Genomic DNA, 23,769 nt, shown 5'->3' on the forward strand with positions numbered 1-23,769 from the left:
GTCCACAATTTTAGGATTACATAATGGTGTCTCTTTGTCCAAAGAAGAACAGTATTGGTAAGCTATGTAAAGCAAAATATAAAATAAAAGAGGACTCTAAATACACTGGAATATGTAAGTAATAAATTACTGTGTGGAGTGCTCTTCTAGTAAAGTACTGAGTAACAGGGTGGTGTGATGAAGCGGAGTTACTGTTATCATCCAAAACTTAATTATTTTCCTATAACAGCACATCCCCAAGTGTTTTATTCCTTGAGGATGTGGTGTTATACGTAGGAAAATAATTAAGTTTTGATGTCCAAATGATTAAAAAAATTTTATTTACTAAAGAATGGCACCTCATACATTTTAAGCATTTATAGTTATATTTAGTGGGGCACGGTGGATTAGCTTAGTGGGTAGCACATTTGCCTCACACCTGCCTCTGCCCTGTGTGCCCAGAGCTTGCATGTTCTCCCCAGGCTTCGAGGGGTTTCCTCTGACTACTTTGGTTTCAGTGCAAAGACATGTGTTGTAGGCTGACTGGCATTTCCAAATTGTCTGTAGTGTGTAAATGGGTGTGTGATTGTGCCCTGTGATGTGTTGGCACTCCTTCCAGGGTGCCTCCCACTTTCTGCCGCGAGTTCCCTGGGATAGGCCCCAGGCTCCCCATGACCCTGTGCAGGATAAGCGGTAGGGAATATGGATGGATGGATGGATAGTTATATTTTATATTGTGGAATATCAGCAAAAAAAATGGTTTACTTCTGTCATGTATTTCCTCTTTAGCGTGTGCTGTACCTTCTGGTGCGCAGCATGGATTCCAGCGCGAACACTCTTCCGTGACTTTTGCATTGATTTGATCACTATCCATGTGTATTTTGATTCTAGTCATGTTTCTGTCCCTGTCTTGTCATTGGTTTATTGCCCTAGTGTGTCATTATTGTTTTCACCTACTTCGTTTACTTTCTGATTAATTTGTTTGTTAAAATCTGTCTGTTACTTTTTCTCATTGTGAAGTCTTATCATGCATTTTCATGCCGTTAAGTCCAAGCCTTATTTTCTTGCTTCCACGTCCCATGTTTGCAAGTTTTCATCCTCCACAGCCTGCAGACAACCCATTAAACCAGATGACTAAATTAAAAAAAGTATGTGGTGTAAACAAACATCAGAGTCAATTAAGCTTAAGTAACGTAGCCAAAATCCTAATCACAATTACGTTTCAGAACCATCAAAAACATCAACATTTTCCTCAGACATGTTTATAGTCATTGATAACATAACAATGGTTTATATATGTTAGCAAATTTACCAGTTCTAATTTAAATGTTTAACTAAAATAGTTCACTAAACATTGCCTAGCTTCCAAGCAAGCACAGCTACTGGTTTCAAGTACAACATAATATCTAGCAAAATATTTTGTCTAGCTAGCAAACTAGGTTACTAATGAAATGACACAATCTTATTAGCATTAGCATTAACTAGGCTGGAGAGGTAACTTGAATAACCTAGATTATTAAGCTAGTCAGTGCTAACATGGTGCTGCATTGAGATAATTGGCTAGTTTAGCTAATGTTGGTAAACTCCTGAAATAAAATCCATAGTTTATGCTAAACCGAAGAAATTCTCGTGGCATCGCATCAAGTTTGTAATTGGCTGATCAAAGTGAACTTCTGAGGTGTCTTTTGGTACTTAAGGTGAGAGTAGCTGTACTGATGTCTAATGCTATTTTATTGTGTGGCTAATGCTATTTTAATGGGTGTCTAATGTAAATAGACACTATTATTTTTGAATAGGTTGAGAGGATGTAGTAATAAAAAATGGCAGAACTGACATAAAGCTTCAGAAAGGCTCCGTGTGAGGCTCTGTGAGGAACTTATCATATCACTGTTATGCTTTATTTTCCTGTCAAATCTGTTTGAATGTCTTTATGACATTAAATGCTGGATGGACATGAATTTATTTTTATTTTTTTCTTTTACAGCTAAATAGTGATAAATCTGAAATAATCATTTTTGGCCCACCAGTCTCAAGTACTGCTATTTTCAATCAGTTAAGTTCTCTGTCTACCAATGTGCATGATTATGTCAAAAAAAACAAACAAAAAAAAAACGTTGGTGTAGATCCTACATTGTGTTTTGATAAGCAGATCAGTTTTTCGGATCAGCTTTTTTTTCAGCTGAGATCTATTGCTAAAATCACGGAAATGCTCCCTAATAAATACCTGGAAACAGTTATTCATGCTTTTATAACATCAATGTTAGACTACTATAATTCCCTTTATTTTGGATAAACTGCTCTAGACTGCAAATGGTACAAAATGCGGCAGTTAGATTATTGACAGGCGCCAGAAAACGTGAGCATATTACTCCTGTCCTCGCCTCTTTTCACCGGTTGCCAGTCAATTTCCGCATTGATTTTAAAATTTTGCTGTAGGTTTTAAAGCTTTACATGGATTTGCTTCCCAGTACATATGTAATGTCCTTACTCCGTATACTGTAAGAGCTCTTCAACTACTCCTTTCAGTCCCTCATGCATATTAGATCTTCTACCTCTATTGCTATGTTCAAATCTTCTCTGAAGACCCACTTTTATTTGTTATCTTTTAATTCGGTCTGAGAGTATAGAATTTTTATTTGTCCATTGGTATTTGATGTATTTTATGGTGTAGTATAAAACGTGAACATATCTTGAGCTTGTGTTAAAAACAGACCTTAACCAAACAGCATTTAACAAAAACCCATTCAAAAACCCCATTGACTTGGGGAGGATGAATGTCAAATACCCAGAAAAATGAAGTCAAGATCAGTGAGCGCTAGCGCTGAAGCTGGCAGAATGATGAATAGTCCTGAATAATGAAGAATGATTTATCCTGTGATTGTTCTGATGTCTGTACACAGGAGACGGAGATCCTGAACACGGCCGTGCTCACCGGCAGGACTGTCGCCATGCCTATCAAAGTGGTCACCGTGGCAACGGATGGGGCTGTAACTGATGTGACCGAGTCCGTGGAGTGTCAATCGATGGATGATGACGTTGTTAAGGTGAGTGTAAATGCCATACTACATCATTAATGCTCTTGTGGCTGAATGAGCACAAATCCCCATGGCCACGCTCCAAAATCTAGTGGAAAGCCTTCCTAGAAGAGTGGAGGTTATTATAAAAGAAAAGGAGGATTAAATATGGAATGGGATGTTCAATAAGCACATATGAGTGTCAAGGTCAGGTGTCCACATACTTTTGGCCATATAATGAACTTCTGTGTGCTTTGACTTCTTGCAGGGAGTAAATCTAAAATACACAAAATGAAATCATAATATATGTTTGATATACATCTTACAAGAACAATGGGCTTAAGATCAAGGTCAGAACTGTGCAGGCACGTCGCTGTTTTAGACTCAATTTCTGCTCAAGTTCTGTATTAAATACGTAACTGTGAATATGGAAACAGTACAAGATTACAGTAAATGAAACACATTAATGAATTATATATCAATCTATATAAATATTATAAACCGTGTGTATAAACTATGACTGTGACTAGGCCATGTTAAACATTTGACATTTTAATCTGAATTTAATTTATTATTAAATCAGTGTTATTGCTTGCTGTTCATTTATAGTCGTCTGCAGTTTGCCTAAAACACACAGCAGATAAACAGAAGCAGGAAGATGCTCACAGTGGAGACAAATGGGGAGAAATAAACCTTCTCTTCTGTAAATGATTTGAATTTCGCGTTCCTCCTCTTGGCCCTGTGATTCTGTCGACTGAACAAAAGTCTGTCAGGTTCTACAGCCAGAGGCGAAAAGCTGAGAATATGAATTATTTCCTGATACATTGTTCTTGCATTTGGGAAATAGAGTGTTACAGTAGTGTGTGTGTGTGTGTGTGTGTGTGTGTGTGTCAGAGTGTGCGTTTGTTCCCTCTGGCTTTAATTAATATAGGGAACACCTGCAACTATGACCTCTGACACACACACACACACACACACACACACACACACACACACACACACACACACACATGCATTCAGATGTCTTTTTCACAGCTTACACTGGTTACAAACAGCCTATTTTACTCAGTCCTCCTCCTCCTCCTCCTCCTCTTCGTCATCATCATCAGTCTGTGGTATAAGAGGAATAAAACACTTCAGGATGTACTGTTATGGAAAAATGATCAACTTCAAGGTGTTAACTGTAACCACGTTTGCACACATCACCCAATCACTCAGTATTGTACTATAACAGCAGCACACACTGTGGTTTATTACTTGCTTAAGAAGCTAGCAACAAGCTGGAGTATACAAAGATGTGTCAGTTGTTAACCAGGACTGACGTTTTGGGCTCAAACTTGCAGTGTTCTCTCCTTTATATTTAAAAAATATATATTTTTTCGAATGGGGCAGTGGTGGCTCAGTGATTTACGGCTTTGGGTTACTGATCAGAAGGTCAGGAGTTCAAGCCCCAGCACTGCCAATCCACCACTGTTGGGCCCTTGGGCAAGGCCCTTAACCCTTAACCCTCAGTTGCATAAATGAGATAAATGTAAGTCGCTCTGGATAAGATCGTCTGCCAAATGCCATAAATGTAATGTCCTGACATCATCCCTGATGTCATCCCTATCAATCACCAATGTTTAGCGAAATAGAGAGAGAGTACATTCACAGAAAGACCAATTACATCCATGGACATAATGCATAAACTTGAGATATCAGTCTAAAAGTAAAGTAATGATGTTAATAATTGTGCTTTATCGAAGTCTGGAAAATACAAAGAAAGCAAAAAAGATATGAAACACCATTGGGTGCTTGGACTTAATTAAAAAAAATGTCAACAAAACACTATGGAAATATAAAAGCTGTTTGTTTCTTTTTTATGATGGATGAAAGTGATATTATGTTCTAAAAGTACTGGAAAGAAATGAAAAATCATATCCTGGCACACTGAATTGAAATCGAACCAAATTAAATTGCAGGGTGTCGAGAGATTACATCTGAGAAATTGCTGTACACAAATCAGCACGAGCAAATGACAAGTTTTATTCCAGTTCTTTCTATATGGAGTGTAACTTTGCAGATGTTTGGAGGATAATGCAGAACAAGTTACATGCATGCAGATTGCATCTCATTCTTGTTAGTCTATACTGAGGGTTTGATTTTCTCTGCACAGGTGTCTGAGAGGTGCGACTATGTGTATGTGAACGGGAAAGAGACAAGAGGGAGGGTGAGGATGATGTTGAACTTCACTTACAACTACCTGAGCGCCCAGCTGGAGGTGAGTGTATGGATGCCCCGCCTCCCACTGCAGATTGACATGGCCGACCCCGAGCTCAACCAAATCAAGGGATGGAGGGTCCCCGTCTCCGGGGGCAACCAGAGGTGAGGCTTATTGAGGCTTATCAGAAACACTGTTCCTATTGATTGGTTCCTGAATGATGCATCGTTAGTCGTACGTCTGCATTTCTCCAAAAGTTTCTGTCTAATATATCTACATTCTTGACAAGCTCAAGTTCAGGATGATTATTTCAGTCCTGTCCAATATAGTCCATCTCTGTGATTTTAGAAACAGATGTTGTGTCTTGCTTTTTTTTCTTTTTTTTTTTTTCCGGCTGCTACATGCGACGTTTAGTCATCAACGTGCACTCATTTAAACAATTTTTAAACATTTCCAGCATTGGTGAACAGTTTGAAAGAGTCCAGAATGTGAACGTCACATCACTGAGTAAGTCAGTTGGCTAAAAAATGAAATAAAATCAATCTGAGAGATTGAATGGCAAGTTGCACACATTGGTATATAGACCTCAGACGTCATCACGGACTTAAGCACTATTCGGAAGTTACATGATAGAGGCATGTCTCAGTTATGTGCACTTCTGGCTTCAGACTTAAGTGCGTTGTTCTTGGGTGATATGGCTTGAGAGAGAAGCAGTATTAAGTCCAGTGGCAATGTGTGACAGTTTGACAGCTACAATATTTAGCAAATCGAAATAGCAGATTAGTAGCATCCAAAAATATCTTATATCCCATGTAAACCTTACAGTTTAATGATCTCAATTTAGTATCTCATGGCTTCTTTAAGTTGTGTGCACAATTAACTATCGGAGCACGATATAAAAAATTTAAATGCAAAATAATAGGATTTGCTGGATCAAGCACTATTTTATAAGCTGCTGAAAATGAGCCATAATGTTCAATTAAATGAGATTTGCAGTTATTAATTACAACTAGTACTGTTCGTGCAGCAATGTACTAGAATACACTATTTCCAGCTTCAGTCCACACTAACCATACCTCTTTTTTTTTTTTTTTTTTTTGGCAAGTCCTAGTGATTAAAGGTAGTGGTCTAGATACTATGGAAAAATGCAAGTAGGACATAATGTAGTGCCCAAATGGTCAGAAACTATCCTGGATTTATTTACATCTGTAAATGACGCCTACCGAGGAGAGCGTCAGTTTGGCTCTTGATGTTTGCTGAAACTTTTATGAAAACCTGGTGCTGTGAACCGATCAGAAAATGATCTCCAGTGAGAAGGACACACACAGTGCTGCTCCTCAGAAATGAAGGAGCTCAGACAGGCAGCAGCACTCATTTAACATGAGACTTTATTCAAATATTATGCAAGTCATTAGAATCAGATGCCATGATGCATAAATGCTTAACAATCTAAGAGACTGAGGTAGATAAAAGGTCATTACTCACCCTGATGGCGAGAAGCACAGTTTATGGATGAGTATTGATTGAGAACAGCAAGGACTGACCCCAGGTCAGCACTTCCTACTCTGAGAATCTTCATGAAACATGGTCCTGAGGTCTCTGCTGGCTCTGTAACTGTCCTGATGTGTTTTGGAGTCGGCATGACAGAGGAGCGGACAGGATGTTGAAGCTGACTTTTACTGATCTGGGGTTGCCTCGGACAGGTTAATACCGACACATGCTCATCCGTTGGATGTTTTTTAAATGGTGCTCATCTGGAAGTGTAATTTAAACGTAAAGGTATAAAGCATCACGTTATATTCTTATGAGCTACGATATCATATATCTTACACTGTTCTATAATTCGGAAATTGCACACATTAGTATCTAGACCTCAGATGTTAGTACAGACTTAAGCACTGTTCGGAAGTTACTGTTCGGACATAAGTGCATTTTTCTTGAATGATATCGTCCTCGTGCAAGGAGCAGTATTACATGCAGTGCCAATGTGGGACAGTTTGATACAGATACAATATTCGCCCAATCATAATGGTGGATTAATAGCACCATACAATAGCCTATATTACTAGTACACATTATGGCTTCTTTAAGTTGTGTGCACAATTAACTGTTGAAGCACAATATAAAAAATTAAAATGCAAAACTGTAGGGTGTGCTGGATCAAGTGCTATTTTATAAGCTGCTGGAAATGAGTCATATTATTAAATTGAACCAAATTTGTAGGTATTAATCTAATAATTACATCTAGTACTATTCATGAAGCAATATGCTGGCAATTCAATAGACTCGTACTAGATGTTTATGTCAATGTTTGTGATCTCATTCATCTATCATCGTCAGTGTTGGGTAAGTTACTCAAAAAAAAAAAGTAATCCACTACAGATTACTAATTACTACTTTAAAGTTGTAATCTGATTACATTACTGATTACTGCAGGTAAAAAGTAATCAGATGACTAATTACTTTACTTTCACGTTACTTTTGATCAAACCTACAAAAATCGTATAACATTTGTTAGCAAAGAAAACATTTTGTGTTTCCTTCTTCAGTCTACATTTTCCATCCATAAATTTTCTGGGGCTTAAAGGCAAGTCCGAGTGTTTAAAGGCAGTGGTCTTGATACTTTTGAAAATTGCAAGTAGGACGTCATGCAGTGCTCGAAATTGTTCAGAAACTGTCCTGCGTCTCATAGAGAGCGACAGTTTGGATGGCCATATTTGCTGCAACTGTCATAAAATCTGGTGCTGTGAACCGGATCATGAAATTATCTCCAGTGAGAAGGACACATACAATGCTGCTGCTCATAAATTAAGGAGCTCAGACAGGCGGCAGCACTCATCTAATATGAAACTTTATTAAAATATCATGCATTAGAATCAGACGCCATGATGCATAAATGCTTAACAATCTAAGAGACTGAGGTAGATTAAAAAAAATCACTACCCACCATCACAGCAACGCTGTTTATGGATGAGTATTGACTGAGAACTGTAGGGACCGACCCCAGGTCAGCACTTTCTCCTCTAAGAATCTTCATTAAAACTGGTCCTGAGGTCTCTGCTGGCTCTGTAACTGTCCTGATGCGTTGGAGTTGGCATGACAGAGGAGCAGACAGGATGCCAGCGATGGTTTTTAATGATCTGGAGTCACCTCTGACAGGTTTATACTGACACATGCCATGGTCATCTACGGGACGATTTTTAAATTACACTCGTCTGGAATTATAGTGGTCCTGAAGCTGGCCACATGCATGATATATAAATGAGTGAATTGGCATAAGGAGAGGTGAGAGGAGTGAGGGCAAACGTCAAAACACAGACATGAACATGCGAGATGACAGGCTCTGTTAAAAATATGCTGGTCAGGAGCTGGGCTGTGTTGTATAGGGGTTGCGGTTCAGCTTTAATGGAGGATGATGACGTGGTTGAGTAATCACAGAGCACCAATCATATTACACTCCTCCACTGACGGGCACTCTGTTGTTTCTTTTAATTTTGCCATTATAAATAAAAGAAAAATCCCTGTATGCCGCTGTATGACTGAACTGCTCGTGTTTCTAAATGCATTAGCAGCAAATTAAGCTGTGGATTTCCTAATCCAGATTTATCAATGTCCTCCCACTTCCTGAAACCCTGTAGGTGGAATTCCCTTGGCAGGCAACATTTTTGGAGATCATTTGCTAAAGATGAAGTCTGTCTGCTTCGGAAGGCAGCCACACAAGATGCTCACTATAATTTTGGTCAAATATGAGGGCAGGATTATTGTTTACACTCATTTATCTCATAATTCTCGACAATCAAGATCGTGTTGTGGCTAATAGTGTTTGTGCTTGTGGATTTCCAGTAGTATGTGTTTAAAATGAACTTCTAACATAACACAGTCTCACTACTTACGTTTCTGCTCGAGTTATATTAACCGTTATGTTTATAAAGAGAAATTTATTTTCCATTACACTGTCACAAAATCTAGAACCCCAAAAGGTTCTCTGTAGAATCCTACAACACAAAACCGTGATATTTTTAAAGATCTCTTCCAGAATTAAACAAAACTAGTATGCTATTTTCGCATGTCTGCACCCTGAATTGGACAATAAGCAAGCAAACGAACAAACTAACACATGAACGAATGAATGAATGAATGAATGAATGAATGAGTAGATGGACATTTCCAGCATTGCTTTCCTACTTTCTCTTTCTCTCTATCTTTCTCTCTCTCTCTGAATGGAGTCAATACACTCTTCAAATAACGTCCTCCATTAGTTTGATAGACTTTTAAAATGGTTCAGGGGTACAGATATGGTTTATGGTTTTATTTTATTAATCCATAAATTGAGCAATTCAATTTATTTTATTATATCTACAAAAAAGGTTGTTAATTAAATTGCATGTTGAGTAATTAATTAATGCCATATAACACTTGCACATGGTGCATACAATAAATTTAGTTAAGCACAGCCACCAGTACATCACACTCGACAAAATTTATATATATATATATATATATATATATATATATATATATATATATATATATATATATAAAATACTAATGTACTAAACATACAAATTTTCCACCCATATGTTTTCCTGACTAACTTTAATTTTGTTTTTTTCCATGTATCTCACACATGTAATGAGTCATTTGCTATTAAACTCTGTCCACTCATTTCAGTACAAAGGAAAACACTTGACTTTTTAAAACCGATTTGTCATCATTATCCATAAGCGTGCAATAGTTTGGTTCATGTCTGACACACCTTCTCATTTAGGAAGCTTCCATAGACTGTCATGTGGTTTATTTGATACATTTCACCAGTTCCAGCCGGCTAAACTTTGAATTAGCCAATTTGTTTTCTCCTAGGAAGTAGGCTGTTTTAAGAAGAGCTCTAATCTCCTCCTCACCCTGTAACTGCACAACTTCCAAAGTGTTAATCACAGCATTCTGTGTCGTTTCTGTCTCTCGATCTTTCACTTTTAACTGCTGCTGTGTGTGAAGCGTGCAGCAGCAGTTAAAAGAGAGAGAGAGAGCGAGAGAGAGAGAGAGATTAGTATTTGTGGACACATTGCAGCCTGTTAACAAATTTTAACAAATGTGAACAAGCTAGCTAGAATTCCATGGATGGATTTCTTCTGTATTACAATTCCATGGGCTGAAATACGGAAATAAAAGACATTTCTAAAAGCCTGTCTCCTGTGTTCAGGTCTGCAGATGATGATGAAGATGAATTGAGCAGGCGGGACCGAGGTTGTGGTCCACAGTACCAGAGCACCACTGTACGTGTCCTCACACACTTTGAGGCAGAGCCAGGGGAGGGGCGGGGCCAGCCGGACTTCCTGCTAGGCAGTGATTGGCAGGTGGATGTGACAGAGTTGGTGAAGGATTTATTGAATGTGGAGGACTCACGAGTGGCCAAAATCACAGACGGAGCAACGCTGACAGGGCTGAACATTGGAACCACCAAAGTCCAGGTGAGTCTCCAAAACTCACTGTTTACTTGCATATAGGCAAAAAATAAAAGTGGAATATTTAAGCTCTGAGGTTCTAGTTTGAGTTTTAGTGCCAGGCCCAACTCTATCAAACCTCATTTCCTAAACTTGTTCACGAAAGTGACTTGTGAAGCCTGATACAAGAAAAGGGCTCTGAATAAATGCATATCATTTAGTTATTTCTTAACATATTTATTTTTTAAATATGTACGATATGTAAGTAGTAAATGTCCAACAGGCTCTTATTGGACTCACTCTTTTTTTCTTTTTTATGTGGTTGAATTGCCATTTTACAAGACATTCAGTGCACTACATATACATTGTTATACCCTACATCCTTTGTAGTGAGCATCTTGATTGAATAGGAATCCATTTGAATGGGATTTTACCTCGCTGGTTTGTGTACATATGGCTTTAAAAAAAAATATCCCTGCATGAAAATGACTTTACTTGGATTACAGGTCAGAATCATTGTGACTAAATACATCAAATCTGAAACAGAAAATATTGGATGATAAAACACCATGATATACATACTCTTACGTTTCATTTAATAACTAACTCTCAGAATCTGTATGCTGTAAATTATTCAAAATTCAATTCAAAATCAACTGAAAATTTTCACGAACCTACAACATGTGACCCAAATAAGACCTATAGACGAATCACAAGAATTGTTCATCCTTCTCTGACCAATCAAAGGTCTTATTATTATGTTATATTATATTATAGACTTTTTATATCTATTGTATACTGATATATGATTTGTAAACAGCAGATAAACTGATTAAATTTCGGAAGTGATCTAAACAGGGTCACAGCAAAGTCATATATCTGAAATAGTCTTTCTTCAGTTGCTTCCATCCTGTTTGAATGATATTTTAAGGGTGCTTGAGGCATATTAACTAGTAACAAGAAGGACTAGACATGTTGCTTGCAGAGGCTTCAACATTCTACATGTGTACTCAATTTGGTGATAAGCTTTCATTTGAATGTTTATTTATTATTATGATTTTTTTCCCAGATTTGAACCTTGGGGATCCCAACTTCCTTGGGGATCAAATTTAGAATCTTGTATGGGATGTTCAAAAAGCACAAAAAGGGTGTCAGGTGTCCACAAACATTTGACCATATGGTGTTTTCACTTTTCTTTTCAAAACACATTTTTTCAAAACTTTATCTTAGAAAGAAAACAGCTTTATGCACCCTGAAATGAGTCATGATGGTATTAAATTGCAAAAGTACATTTTGTGCTGAAAAACAAGATGGAGGAATGCATTGATTATAAATTCACAACAAATAAAAATGTGTCTGAATGCAATGACATTGAAAAATGTTGGACACCATGCATTCGAATGCTAAATCTTTGAAGTAATTACGTTTCGGACGTGAGCATGGCATGCCATCATTTCTTCAAACTCAGTTCTTCAGATGAAACAGCAAGCAGAAATAAAACCTGGCTTTCTGATACCTCTCCTATCAATAGAGAGTGTTTGTCTCCAGTGTGGACAGATAAATATGGCCTCCTGGCTTCGAAAACAAACTCCATTTGTCATTTTCCTGGCACAGCAGCTGCAGGATGTGCCGTGGTGTGCAGACGGCAGACGGATGAGTTGCAGTTATCCTAGCACTTACTCTCGTTCAAAACGAAAGCATGTCAGTGACGTCTCAGTAACACTTAGCTGTGACAAGTGTGTATGTGTGTGGGTGTGTGTGTGTGTATGTGTGTGTGTGCTGTCACACTGGAACAAGGAGGCGGAGCATCATTGAGCCACCTTCCAATTACATCCTGAATGGTGTATGTCTGCAGAATGTAGCACTCTTTTTTACTTTGGCTCTGAATTGCCAGGGCAAAGGAGTCCTTTGCTCCTTCAAGAGCAACATCAGCAAAAAGATGGTGACAGAAGTGCTGTTTCTGTCACTGATTTAGAATCAGAGCTGAAAATCTTCGTCAACATCAACTGAAAGCAGTTCAACATCAGCTAGCTCAGGCTTTGTGAATAGGAATGAATAAACTGTGGAACCAAAAAACACAGATAATGTAAAGATAAACACAGAATCTTAGCCCATTCCTCATGAGCAATGGCCTCCAGTTCAGTAATATTCTTGGGTTTGTGTGCTGCAACCGCCTTCTTCAAATCCCACCAGAGATTTTCTATGGGTTTCAAGTCAGGTGACTGTGATGGCCCTGTAGAATCTTCCAGGACAACTTCTGAAACCAAGCCTTGGTGGAATTTGAGGTATGCTTGGGATCATAGTCCTGTTGTACGGTCTAATGATGCCCAAGCTTCAGCTTCCTCACAGACGGCATGACGTTTTCTCCTAGGATTTCCTGATACTTCAATGAATCCATCTTGCCTTCCACATGCTGCAGGTTTCCAGTGCCAGAGGATGCAAAGCAGCCCCAGAGCATCACCGAGCCACCACCATGCTTGACTGTGGACCGAGAGTTCTTTCTTCATTCTTCTTTCTCCAGACATATCGCTGATCCATCTTGCCGAAAAGTTCCAAAACTTTCCAAAAAAAAAGGTTGTTTCATCACTCCACAGAACAGAATCCCAAAACTTCTGTGGCTTATTTATATGATTTTTAGCCGACTTTTCTTGTGCTTTTGGGTCAGTGGTGGTGTACGTGTTGGAGTTCTGGCATGGAAACCTTCTGCATTTAGAAGAACCTTCTGCATATGCGCATTACTGTGCTCACTGAAACCTCAGTGCCTGTTGCCATCAAGTCTTGCTGCAGGTCTTTTGCAGTCACTCGAGGGTTTTTCACAACCTGCCTTCTCAGAAATCTGCTTGCAGCCGTTGATAGCTTCCTTTTTCTGCCCCGTCCGGATAGTGTACACTAAACAAACCCCTAGCCTGTTCAGGTATTTCATGTATTCCAGCTCAAGCACACCTATTGCAACTAATGAAGCCCTTGATTAGTTGCATCAGGTGTGCTTGAGACAACACTTGTTTTGCATAATTGGGCTGTTGTGAGGGATTCTATTCAGGGTGTTGAATGATTTTGAGACTGGAGAAGTCATTATAAGTTGCATTTTCAGTTGAATTTGGGGAAACCACTTGAAGCATTCATTATGTTTAATTATTTCAATTGCTTTTGTTATTTGTTTGATTTGTTCGTCGCAAACAGCTGAAAGTCTGTAAATTTTACAATAAACTTGATTTGCAATGGGGGTCGAATAATTTTGATTGCAACTGAATATATAGATCTCATTGTCCCCCCCCCCCCCACTAATTATATTACACATTCTCCAAATCATACATGTACTGCAGCCTGAAAGGAATATTGACAATACTGTTAGTTCATTCTCATGCTTTATTTGATAGCAAAATTGCCTCTCTCGCTCCCTCACACTCTGTCTCGCTTGGTCTGAGGCTCTGTCTTCAAACTGCAATGGGTGAAAATTAAAATCAGATAAAAAGCCCAGATGCAGGAGCTGGAGCTGGAAGTCTGTGTGGACGTAAATCACAAGCATCATTGATGCTTCCTAATAGCTGAGTCCTCGAGCTGAGCACTTAGCCATGCCCAGTGCCTCTGACCAGCCGCACTATTAACCTTCACAAATGTCCACTGCTGCCTTCACTTCATTACAGACAGTGACTAATTACACTAAACAATGCAGAGTGAATTGCAATGAGCAGTGAGGAAATTGTGCATAAAATGATCTTCTTTTGTAGATAGCACATTGTTAAAGTCTTGGTTTCAGGGTTATATATTGCCAAAAGAGTGTAACATCCATCAAAGTTTGAATGATAAGACAGAAATGTGATAAAACACTCACACAGCAGCAGCAATCACTGACCTGAGAGCGTTCTATTGGGCATGGCCTAATATTCTAATGAGCATGATTGATTAACTCTTAAAATAGGTTGAAATATCACAATAAAATGCTGGTAAATTTGTGTATTGTTATTAGGGGGCCAAGCACAAAGTTTCATAGGCACCCTATTATTATTCTACCTTTTCTTCTTCTTCTTCTTCTTCTTCTTCTTCTTCTTCTTCTGGCTGGGGTGTCAATCGCAGCCCATTTTACCATCTGGTAAAAAGTTGTGAAATTTAACACACTCTGATCAAATTTGGGCCAAATGCTGCCCATGTTCTAGTGCCACCATTGGGTCAAATTTGGGCCTCATTTGGAAGTACATTATGGTCATAATTTTTGAACCATGTGTCCAAAGACTGTTTTGGTTTTTTGCTACTCCTCCTATCATCACCAAATTTGGCTCCCATCATCTTTAGAGTAAGCTGCACAAACGTTATCAAAAGAGTTTTGAATACTCCAAATGGTTTGCCCATAATGGGCCAACAAATCTGACAACATAGCTGCCAAAGAGGATATCTCAGCAACAACTTTGCACACTGACACAAAACTTGGTAGGCACCTTCAGGACCATGACCTGAGGTTGTGCGACAAAATTTGTCAAAAGTTACAATAACATGCTAAAATGCTTAAATATAGCTGACATTTTTGCTACTCCTCCTCCAAATTTTGTCCAATCTTCACCAAATTTGGCTCACATCATCTGGAGACCTGTCTAAACAACTGTCTACTGCCATTCTAGCCATTCAGTGTGCATTCATTGTACAACACATGGCTGGCAAGTTGTAATATAAATAGCATTTTTATTGAGCAATTTTCAATTTAAAAAATGAACACAATATAAGACAGCTAAGCTAAGTTTGGTGCAGATACTTGCATAAAGTGGGGGAAAAGGACTGATGAGAAAAACCAAATACCTTAGATTTTTTAAATTGCAACAAGAAAAAAAAAAATTCAGGTCAGAGCAATAGAAATCACAACCACAGGTCAGAGTAGCAACAGACAACATCATAGGTCACAGCAGTAGCTGCAATAATTCATTTATTTATTTGTTTACAGTGACACTTCATTTATTTCACACATAGTGGTCACTATAGTGGACAGCTATTCAAAAGCCATTTTCTGGCTATTGCAAGGATTTCAATAGAATAACTGCATAACAGCCACTAAAGAGGACACTAATTCTTCATTTGAACGCATGCAGTCCACTAAAGTGGACACTTCAATAACTTTTAGAAAAATATATGTACTGTAAAGGTGAAATGAAAGTAAAATGATTTTTTTTTTATGCCTAAAGAAGAGTAAAAACACACGGAGAAAAAAAAATCCTTGATCAGGAATTCATAATTCATGGATGAAAAGGTCGACATTTCTGTATTATAAATTCTTTATTCTAATATTTTGAGATGCTGGATTTTTGATCTCCATGAGCTGTAAGCAGTAATCATAAAAACAAAAAAAAGGCTTGAAATATTTCACTTTATGTGTAATGTATGTATGTATATAAACATGTCTGTTTGTCTGCTGTCCATCAGTCCATATGATGTGTACTTTATCTGTATTTTCGGTTTAAATTTCTTTCATTGTAAGAATTGATTGATTTATTTGTTCTGTCATTGTATACATGGAAACTTTATGTTAAGGCTTTTGAAAGCATGCTTGATCAGTTGGTTCTGTTGCTATGACTGAATACATTCTGGGGGACAGTATGCCGAAGCAGTATGGTAAAGAAGTTGCACGTCAAGTTGTATTTTTTTTTTTTTTATTTACAGTTATGCTGCTGGAGTTAAATGTAGATTTGCCGAGTAGTGGAGCTGAAGCTTGCAGACGTTGGAGTGTTGGAGGAAGTGGGAGGCAGTGTGAGCTGTGCTTGGCTCTGACAGAGATGAGGGACACTCATTATGACAGAGGAGCATGTGAAAGTATGGAGGCAGCTGGTGTTGCCTTAACTGATGTGGATGGAAAGGCTGCACATCACTTTGCATATCACAGCTGGTTCTGTGCTTCAAAATAGGGTGTTGGTTTGAGGGCACGAAGGAACTGTCATTCGCTCGCAGAACCCCAAGCTGCCTCCATACTTTCACAATGTTATTTTTATCACAGTGTTCCTGCCCCATGTCTTATGTAAAAATGTGAAGCCATATTCAGACTGTATTCGTTTTACATAGGGAGGTGATTAATGTAATTATGACAGGAGTGTCTCTGGGATTTTAGTCCCATCTGAATCCATTGTGTAAGTACTACATACACAATGTTTATATGTTTAAATAGATTTTTGATGGAGTGCACATGCACAGAACTGGAGAGATGTTGACGCTGTATTTTCTGTGCTTTAAATGAGCAGTAGATATAACTCTTGATAATATGCATCCGTCTGAACTGGCACATTGGAAAAGATTCCATTATATCCTGTGGGAAAAGAGGTTTTGCGTTTCAGGATAAACACACTCCATCAACATGCACAGGAAACGCTCGCTCGGTCTTTTCTGTCATGTACCATCAAAACCAATCAAATCTGAGTGCTGGCCAATTTTCAAAATCATAACAATTCAATATAGAAAGCATTTCAAAAGGACGTGTCAGAGTAGTGATGCTTTCTGATGTTTTGGATACTGTATTGAGCTCCCAGCATAGATACATTCTCATGCACAACTCGCAATGGCCATTCCCACTACAACAAATGCTTATACCTGTAACAGAGCTCAGACTCCCATCCCTGTGATTTATACAAAGATCAGTTATTAAATGGGAATCAATCACAATTACTACAGATGTCCTCGGACAATACTTAATCGACATATGTCTGGAAATCTAATCCCATCTCAATAGTATGTAAGGGAAACACCTGGGCCTGTGTGGTTTAGGCTGTCTGCTCTCTCGCTTCTCCCAGGTGATGTCCCCCTTATCGGATTCAGTCCTGGCAGAGAGGACGGTGAGAATTCTGGATGATAAAGTGAGCATTACGGACCTCGGTGTGCAGCTGGTGTCAGGCCTCTCGCTGTCCCTGCAGCTCAGTCCAGGCAGCAACAGGGCCATTGCAGCCACAGCCACCACCCAGGACACCATGCATAACCCCAAACAGGTACACATCATTTGTTGTTCAGTAAACAAGCAGAAATTCTGAGAATTTTTAAATCTGTTGAAACACACAGATAACTACACTGAATCGCTTTGAATCGTTTGATCCTTTTTCGGCTCAAAATAATTGACTTGCTGTGTTCTTTTGGCCATCATTGTTAGAATCACAGTCGCATCAGGTACAAGTCGTTGCACAGAGGATACACTGATGAGCAACTGTGGTTTTGTTATCACCTCAGCCATGGAACTGCAATTCATACCTCTTGCTCGTTACTGCTAGTCGTGTTGAAATGACCCTGATTAGTCTGACTCAGCCAGTCCCTTGTATCAGCAGGAGCTTTCTTTCTCCTCCAGTTTGATAGATATTACATAAGCCAGGAGACATGAGTTCTTGCTGATCAGAGTGTTATGCAGCCAAAACACTCAACATTACCAAAGGCTAGTTTGAAGCGTTGCCATCTACTAAATTGTCGGTGAATTTGAAAGATGCAGTTTGGATTGTTTGTGTTTCTAGATCTGTAATAAGCACTAAAGAAAAACATGATTGGCTTTATTTGTATTTGCAATGGATCATGCTGGGGTTTTTTTGTCATTTTTTTTTTTAAAGTCAAGCATTTAGTTTACATCTTGTACTCTGGCTGGGAAATTAGCTCCATCCGTAGCTGCAAGAGCTGTGGAGACCTTTTAAAATGCATAGTTTTAACAGGGGTTGATTTTCAGGGAAGTAGTGGCCTGTTGAGGTTTGCCTTCCAGTCTCAATTCACCTCACAAACAACTGAGTGCACTAGTGAAACTGCTTCTTTACAAAAGGTTTTAATCTTGTCTGTTTTTGCAGGAGTCCCTTGTCAGCGCTTGGCTGCACTTCAGTGACGGCTCTGTGACGCCTCTTGACCTTTATGACCCTGCACACTACATGCTGACAGCCATGTCCTTGGATGAGCGGGTGGTCTCTGTTCAGAGGGCCATGTGGTGGAGGTCGCCAGTGGTGGTGGTGAAAGGTGAAGGTCAGGGCACACTGTTGCGCATTGAGATGTCTGGAGCCGATTCGTGCCAGAAAAGCAAGCGCCGTAACGTTCTGGCTTCAGTTAGCGCCAATGTTCGCGTCAAGTTTAGCCGTAATGATGATGGTGACAGCAGGAGGCACAGACCCAATTCCCTGAACAATGGTGACTCCATTTCAGAGGCAGGGATGGTCAACAGAGGAGCCACGACAATTAAAACAGGTGCTCCTTTTGGAGATAAGCGCCCAATCGAAGACATTCCTGCAGATTTCTCAAACTTTCCAGCACAGGCCGAACTTCCGCATGGACGCACCACAGAGGAGGAGTTGTTACAAGCCCGGCGTGGCCTGACAGACCTTGAGATTGGCATGTATGCCCTACTGGGAGTCTTCTGCCTGGCCATCTTGGTGTTTCTCATCAATTGTGTCTCCTATGCCCTTCAGTATCAAAACAAACAGCTCCCCCTGGAGGGCCAGGAGAGCATGGCGCATGCTCATGACTGGGTGTGGTTAGGGCATGAAGGTGAGCTAATGGAGAACCATGCCGGCTTGTGCCTACAGCAGGATGAGCTCAGTGCCACCATGGACTCCAGCCTGGGTCTAGAGGAGGCCAGCCAGCTCCTCAATGGTCTCCTGGGTCAGAAAAGTACTCAAGGTCAGGGAGGACGGGATCACAAGAGCGAGACGGGAAACTCACCCACCACCAAGAGGAAACGGGTCAAATTCACCACTTTCAGCCACTCCAAGCCGAGCAATGACTGCCTGGGTAACAGCCCACTAGGTCTTGGGAAAAACGATATCCAGTGGGTTTGCCCAGACATCGAGCTTGGGGACTCCATAGAGCTCCGGAACTACATGGAAAGGCTGAACGAGAATGCCACGAAGAATGTCGCATAGCACTTCATGATTCTGGCACTCAATTATGTGTTTTGGAGCAGAGTGTAGCTTCACCCATATGCCTTCAGGGTAAAGGAGTGGGGCGCCGACCGGCTCACATCTCACCATAAAAAGACAGGTCATTCATCAGGTCTTGTTTCCATGGCAACTGTCACAAGGTGTTCATCATTAGGATTGAAGGCCAACAGGGATGGTTGTGAAACTGCAGAGAACTATATATGTATACATACATACACACATACATACATTCATTTGTACAAACTCGCTATAAGAAATGCATTTTTTCCTGTATTAAAGATACATTTTTTGTCATTCTATATTTCTTTGACATATTGTTTTTTCATATTCTGTGAATATTGGAAAGAATTAATGTGCACACATTTCAAGGACTGACTCTGAGACGAATCCATAAATCAACAGACTTGTATATAAAGTGAACATTTGCCGGTTGGATGAGGTAAGAACTTTTTTAAGTAAGGTTTTACATATTTTTATACATCCCTGTTCCTGTACATGTTGTAGCCTGTCAATGTTTTGTCCAAAGACTCTCATACATTGGTTTAAAGCTGCTCTAAGCAACTTTTTTCTTTTAAAGATAGCTGTCAATAATAGATGCTCTAAGAAAAAAAAAGTTCTAAAAATGAGACAACCCAGTGCAGTCATTCTGAAAGCTTCCCTGAGGAGGCAGTCTTCACTCCTTTTTTTTTTTTTTTTCTTTTTTGCACATGGCACATGGTCTGGGTGGCCCATATGAAGGTTGGTGATTAAGAAGGAAACTCTATGAAGTGCTAGCTTGATGAGGTAAGAGAACAGAAAGGGAAATACGATTGCAGCGAAGTTGATGTAATCCATGGAAACGATGGTACATTCAGTCTCGACGTTCCACTCTCACTATTGTTTTACACTTCAAAAAGAAAAAGGAAAGAACACAGGCACTTAGTTTTGTGCTGATATGGTGGGTGTGGCAAACGTTCTGACATCATCCATACAAAATAACATTTATGGAACAATGTCTAAGCTATGGCATAGAGCTAACTAGCTAGGTATCCATGCCTCTTGGTGTAACTATGATTTAATTAAAACTTTATTTTTATTTAGCACTTTATTCTAATACACAGCTAGCTGGCCTGTTTATGTTTAGACAATCCAATTTAATGCTAGCTATATTTAACACCTTATCTTATTGACCTGGTAGACCACCACACATACAGAATCACACTGGTGTTTACCTTGAATTTTTGTTCCAACCAGAAAGTATAGCTGTTGCGAAAACTTTCAAACTTCTGGCATGGATTAAATGCGTTGCTGCTCTTCTTATTCATATTTTCTTACCGTCACACAGTACATGTATACTATAGAGGGTAGGATTTCGGATAAAGGACATGTAAGTGGACTCAGTGGCTGAATTTGATTAGCACGATTTGGAAGCATCTCTTACCATGGCTTTAATGTCTCTAATTTGGATCCTTTGTCACCAACAACAAGAATATGTACATAAACCAGGGGACTGCTGAGAGATTGGGACTGTTGGCAATCTGTAACAACAGCAATGACGATCGTACAGGTTGACCAGGAGGCAAACGCTCAAATAGTAACTGTCGTTGATTGTGTTCTCTTTTTTTTAAATCTTTTTTTTTTCCACGCTGAAAAAAGCAAAAAGTGCATAATGAGGATGATTACAGGTCTCTAAACACACAAGAAATCTCAAACAAATCCATTATTATTGTAGTTCTAATTATCTGCAGGTAATTGGGTCTTAAAGAGTTTTTTGGAATGTAATCCTCAGGTAACGCTGGCCCCGAGAGGTGCAAACACAGACGCAAAAATGATCAAAATGCTTATAAATAATTGAACATTCGAATAGTTTTTCCAGAATTGATTCTGAATGACACTATGTTTGGCCTGGTTTTATTTTTGGCTCTTGTCTCTCTAATGAATGTGCAGATTAAACATCGTTCTGTCACATAAACTCCTGTTTGATTTCATTCTTGTTTCTCTTCTATTCTTAGAGCATTTTCAGATATGAAAATATCTGATATCTGATATATCGTCCCGTCAGTGTGATTCGAATCAACCTGACTGCAGGAAGTGAACCTAACGTGCCATGTGTTTTGGGTTGCAGCCATTTTTTATAGGTCTGAGCTGCGTCAAAAGACAGAGTTGTAGTGCTGCAGAAATGCCATGAGTTCTGGAGATTTGGACTGACAAACAAAAAGAGGAAAGAATTGCTGGATGACATACGCAATTGTTTTACTAGTTATTTATGTAAATCTCTAATCAATTAGTTAGAACTGACTCCATGTGATTTCTACATGCACTCGGTAAACCACACCAAATAGCAAACAAAGGAAAAGAATCAATTACGCTCTGATTCAGGCTCTGCGAACCGTGTCTTCTGTAATCTGAGTCATGAGCATAAAACAAAATGAAAGTACAATGAATCAGAAGAATTGACTCAGTAAGATTGGAATTTTTCAGCTCTTGCCATTTTTTCATAACCAGTCTATTGATTATGTACGCTTATGTAAATAAAAGCAATGTAAAGCAATTTCGCTTTAAGATCACCATTTCACTATATTGTGTGTGTGTGTGTGTGTGTGTGTGTGTGTGTGTATATATATATATATATATATATATATATATATATATATATATGTGTGTGTGTGTGTGTGTGTGTCTATATATGTATGTGATTTGTAGGTGTTTTTAAAGGATTTTGATTAAAGAATTATGATTAATGTCAGAAAGAACATCCCAGAATTTATTTGTCAACTTGTAAAAATTACTTAAAAAGTTTTAAAACCAATGTTCACTGAGAGAAATGGTTCATGGACTCATTACTGAACAGTGAAAGAATGACTTACAGATGTTTCCTAAAAGTTCTGCTGTAATCCCATAATATTGAATTTGGTTCATATTAGTTAGGTAGCCAATATCGTCTCATTCACCTAAGCCAATTGACAAAATGAATTATGATCTCATGAGACCAAGGTAGAACTTTTGGGTTATAAAAGGATACTGTGTTTTGGCACATAAACAAGACTGCTTATCATTCAAAGTACACTATACCCACAGTCAAGCATGGTGGTGGTAGCATCATGCTATAGAATTGCTTCTCTTCCGCTGGATCTCTGGTAAAGTTAGAGGGTATCATGGATAAATTCGAATACCAATCTGTTTTGTCACAAAACTTGCAGGCCTCTGTTAGACATATGAAGATGAAGAAAATTTCACCTTCCACACGATAACAACCCAAAGCACAAATCCAACTTAACAAAGCTATGGCTTCAGAAATAGCTCAACATTTTGGAATGGTCCAGTCAGAGCCCAGATTTAAATCATATTGAAAAACCGTGGAATGTCTTGAGGAGGGCTGTGCAAAGGAGATCCACTTGCAATTTGATAGATCTGGACCATTTTTGAACAGAAGAGTGGGTTAAAATTGCCAAAACTATACGTGCTAAGTTGGTAGACTCGTACCCAAAAAGGCGGAGTATTGTATAATAATAATAATAATAATAATAATAATAATAATAATAATAATTCCTTAGATTTACTTAGCACTTTTCTAGGCACTCAAAGCGCTGGGAGAAATCTCCTCAACCACAACCAGTGTGTAGCATCCACCTGGATGATGCGACGGTAACCATAGTGCACCAGAATGCCCACCACACCAGCTATTGGTCGAGAGGAGAGGAGATTGATGTAGCCAAAACAGGAATGGAGATTATTAGGGGCCATGATAGGAAGGGCCAATGGGGTTTTTTTAATGACTACAGAGTGTCAGTACCTCGGTTTAATGTCTCATCCAAAATACAGTGCCGTTTTTACAGTATAGTGTCCCCATCACTATACTGAGACATTATGACCAACACAGCACCCCTTGCTGGCCTCACTAATACCACCTCCAACAGCAACATTAATATTCCTGAGGAGTACCTCCCATCCAGGTACTGGCCAGACTCAACCCTGCTTAACTTCAGTGAGAACCCAGGCAAGAGCTGCAGGGTGATATGACTCTGGCATAAATAGCAAACGATGTTTTAACAACATATAAGTTAAGAGGCGTTCTGATTATTGTAATTTTTAAAATGTTTAAATGTTTTTTGTTTTCACTTAAGTTTTTCACTTGAATTCTGTTCAAGTTAAAGGTGACAAAAGCTGTGATTTATCTTAGTTAAAAAAAATTTTAACATCATGAAAAAAAACCCTCTAATTTTAACATGGATGTTCAGACATTCTAAATTCACTGTATATATATCTAATATACATTGATAGATTTTATCTGC

The 23,769-nt window shown here is 38.9% G+C and overlaps 1 protein-coding gene across 1 annotated transcript; it reads left to right on the forward strand.

Moving 5' to 3' along the window:
• The first annotated feature begins 2,754 nt into the window (after positions 1-2,754).
• Positions 2,755-20,174, forward strand: si:dkey-112m2.1 (transmembrane protein 132D). The gene is made up of 5 exons (XM_053649433.1): positions 2,755-3,023; positions 5,071-5,357; positions 10,394-10,692; positions 17,370-17,608; positions 18,419-20,174. The coding sequence occupies exons 1-5, from the start codon at positions 2,835-2,837 to the stop codon at positions 19,478-19,480; spliced, it is 2,076 nt and encodes a 691-aa protein (XP_053505408.1). The 5' UTR covers positions 2,755-2,834; the 3' UTR covers positions 19,481-20,174.
• The last annotated feature ends 3,595 nt before the right edge of the window (positions 20,175-23,769 follow it).

Source organism: Ictalurus furcatus, chromosome 18 (genome assembly GCF_023375685.1).
Source record: "Ictalurus furcatus strain D&B chromosome 18, Billie_1.0, whole genome shotgun sequence".
Lineage (NCBI taxonomy): Eukaryota > Metazoa > Chordata > Actinopteri > Siluriformes > Ictaluridae > Ictalurus > Ictalurus furcatus.

Bases quoted from the DNA above. Each gene is read 5' to 3' on its own strand.
- si:dkey-112m2.1 (XM_053649433.1), top strand. From the start codon at position 2,835: ATGAAGAATGATTTATCCTGTGATTGTTCTGATGTCTGTACACAGGAG. The intron at 10,693-17,369 runs TATAGGCAAAAA...TGTGTGGTTTAG, and splicing joins AAACTCACTGTTTACTTGCA to GCTGTCTGCTCTCTCGCTTC. The intron at 17,609-18,418 runs GTAAACAAGCAG...CTGTTTTTGCAG, and splicing joins TACACATCATTTGTTGTTCA to GAGTCCCTTGTCAGCGCTTG.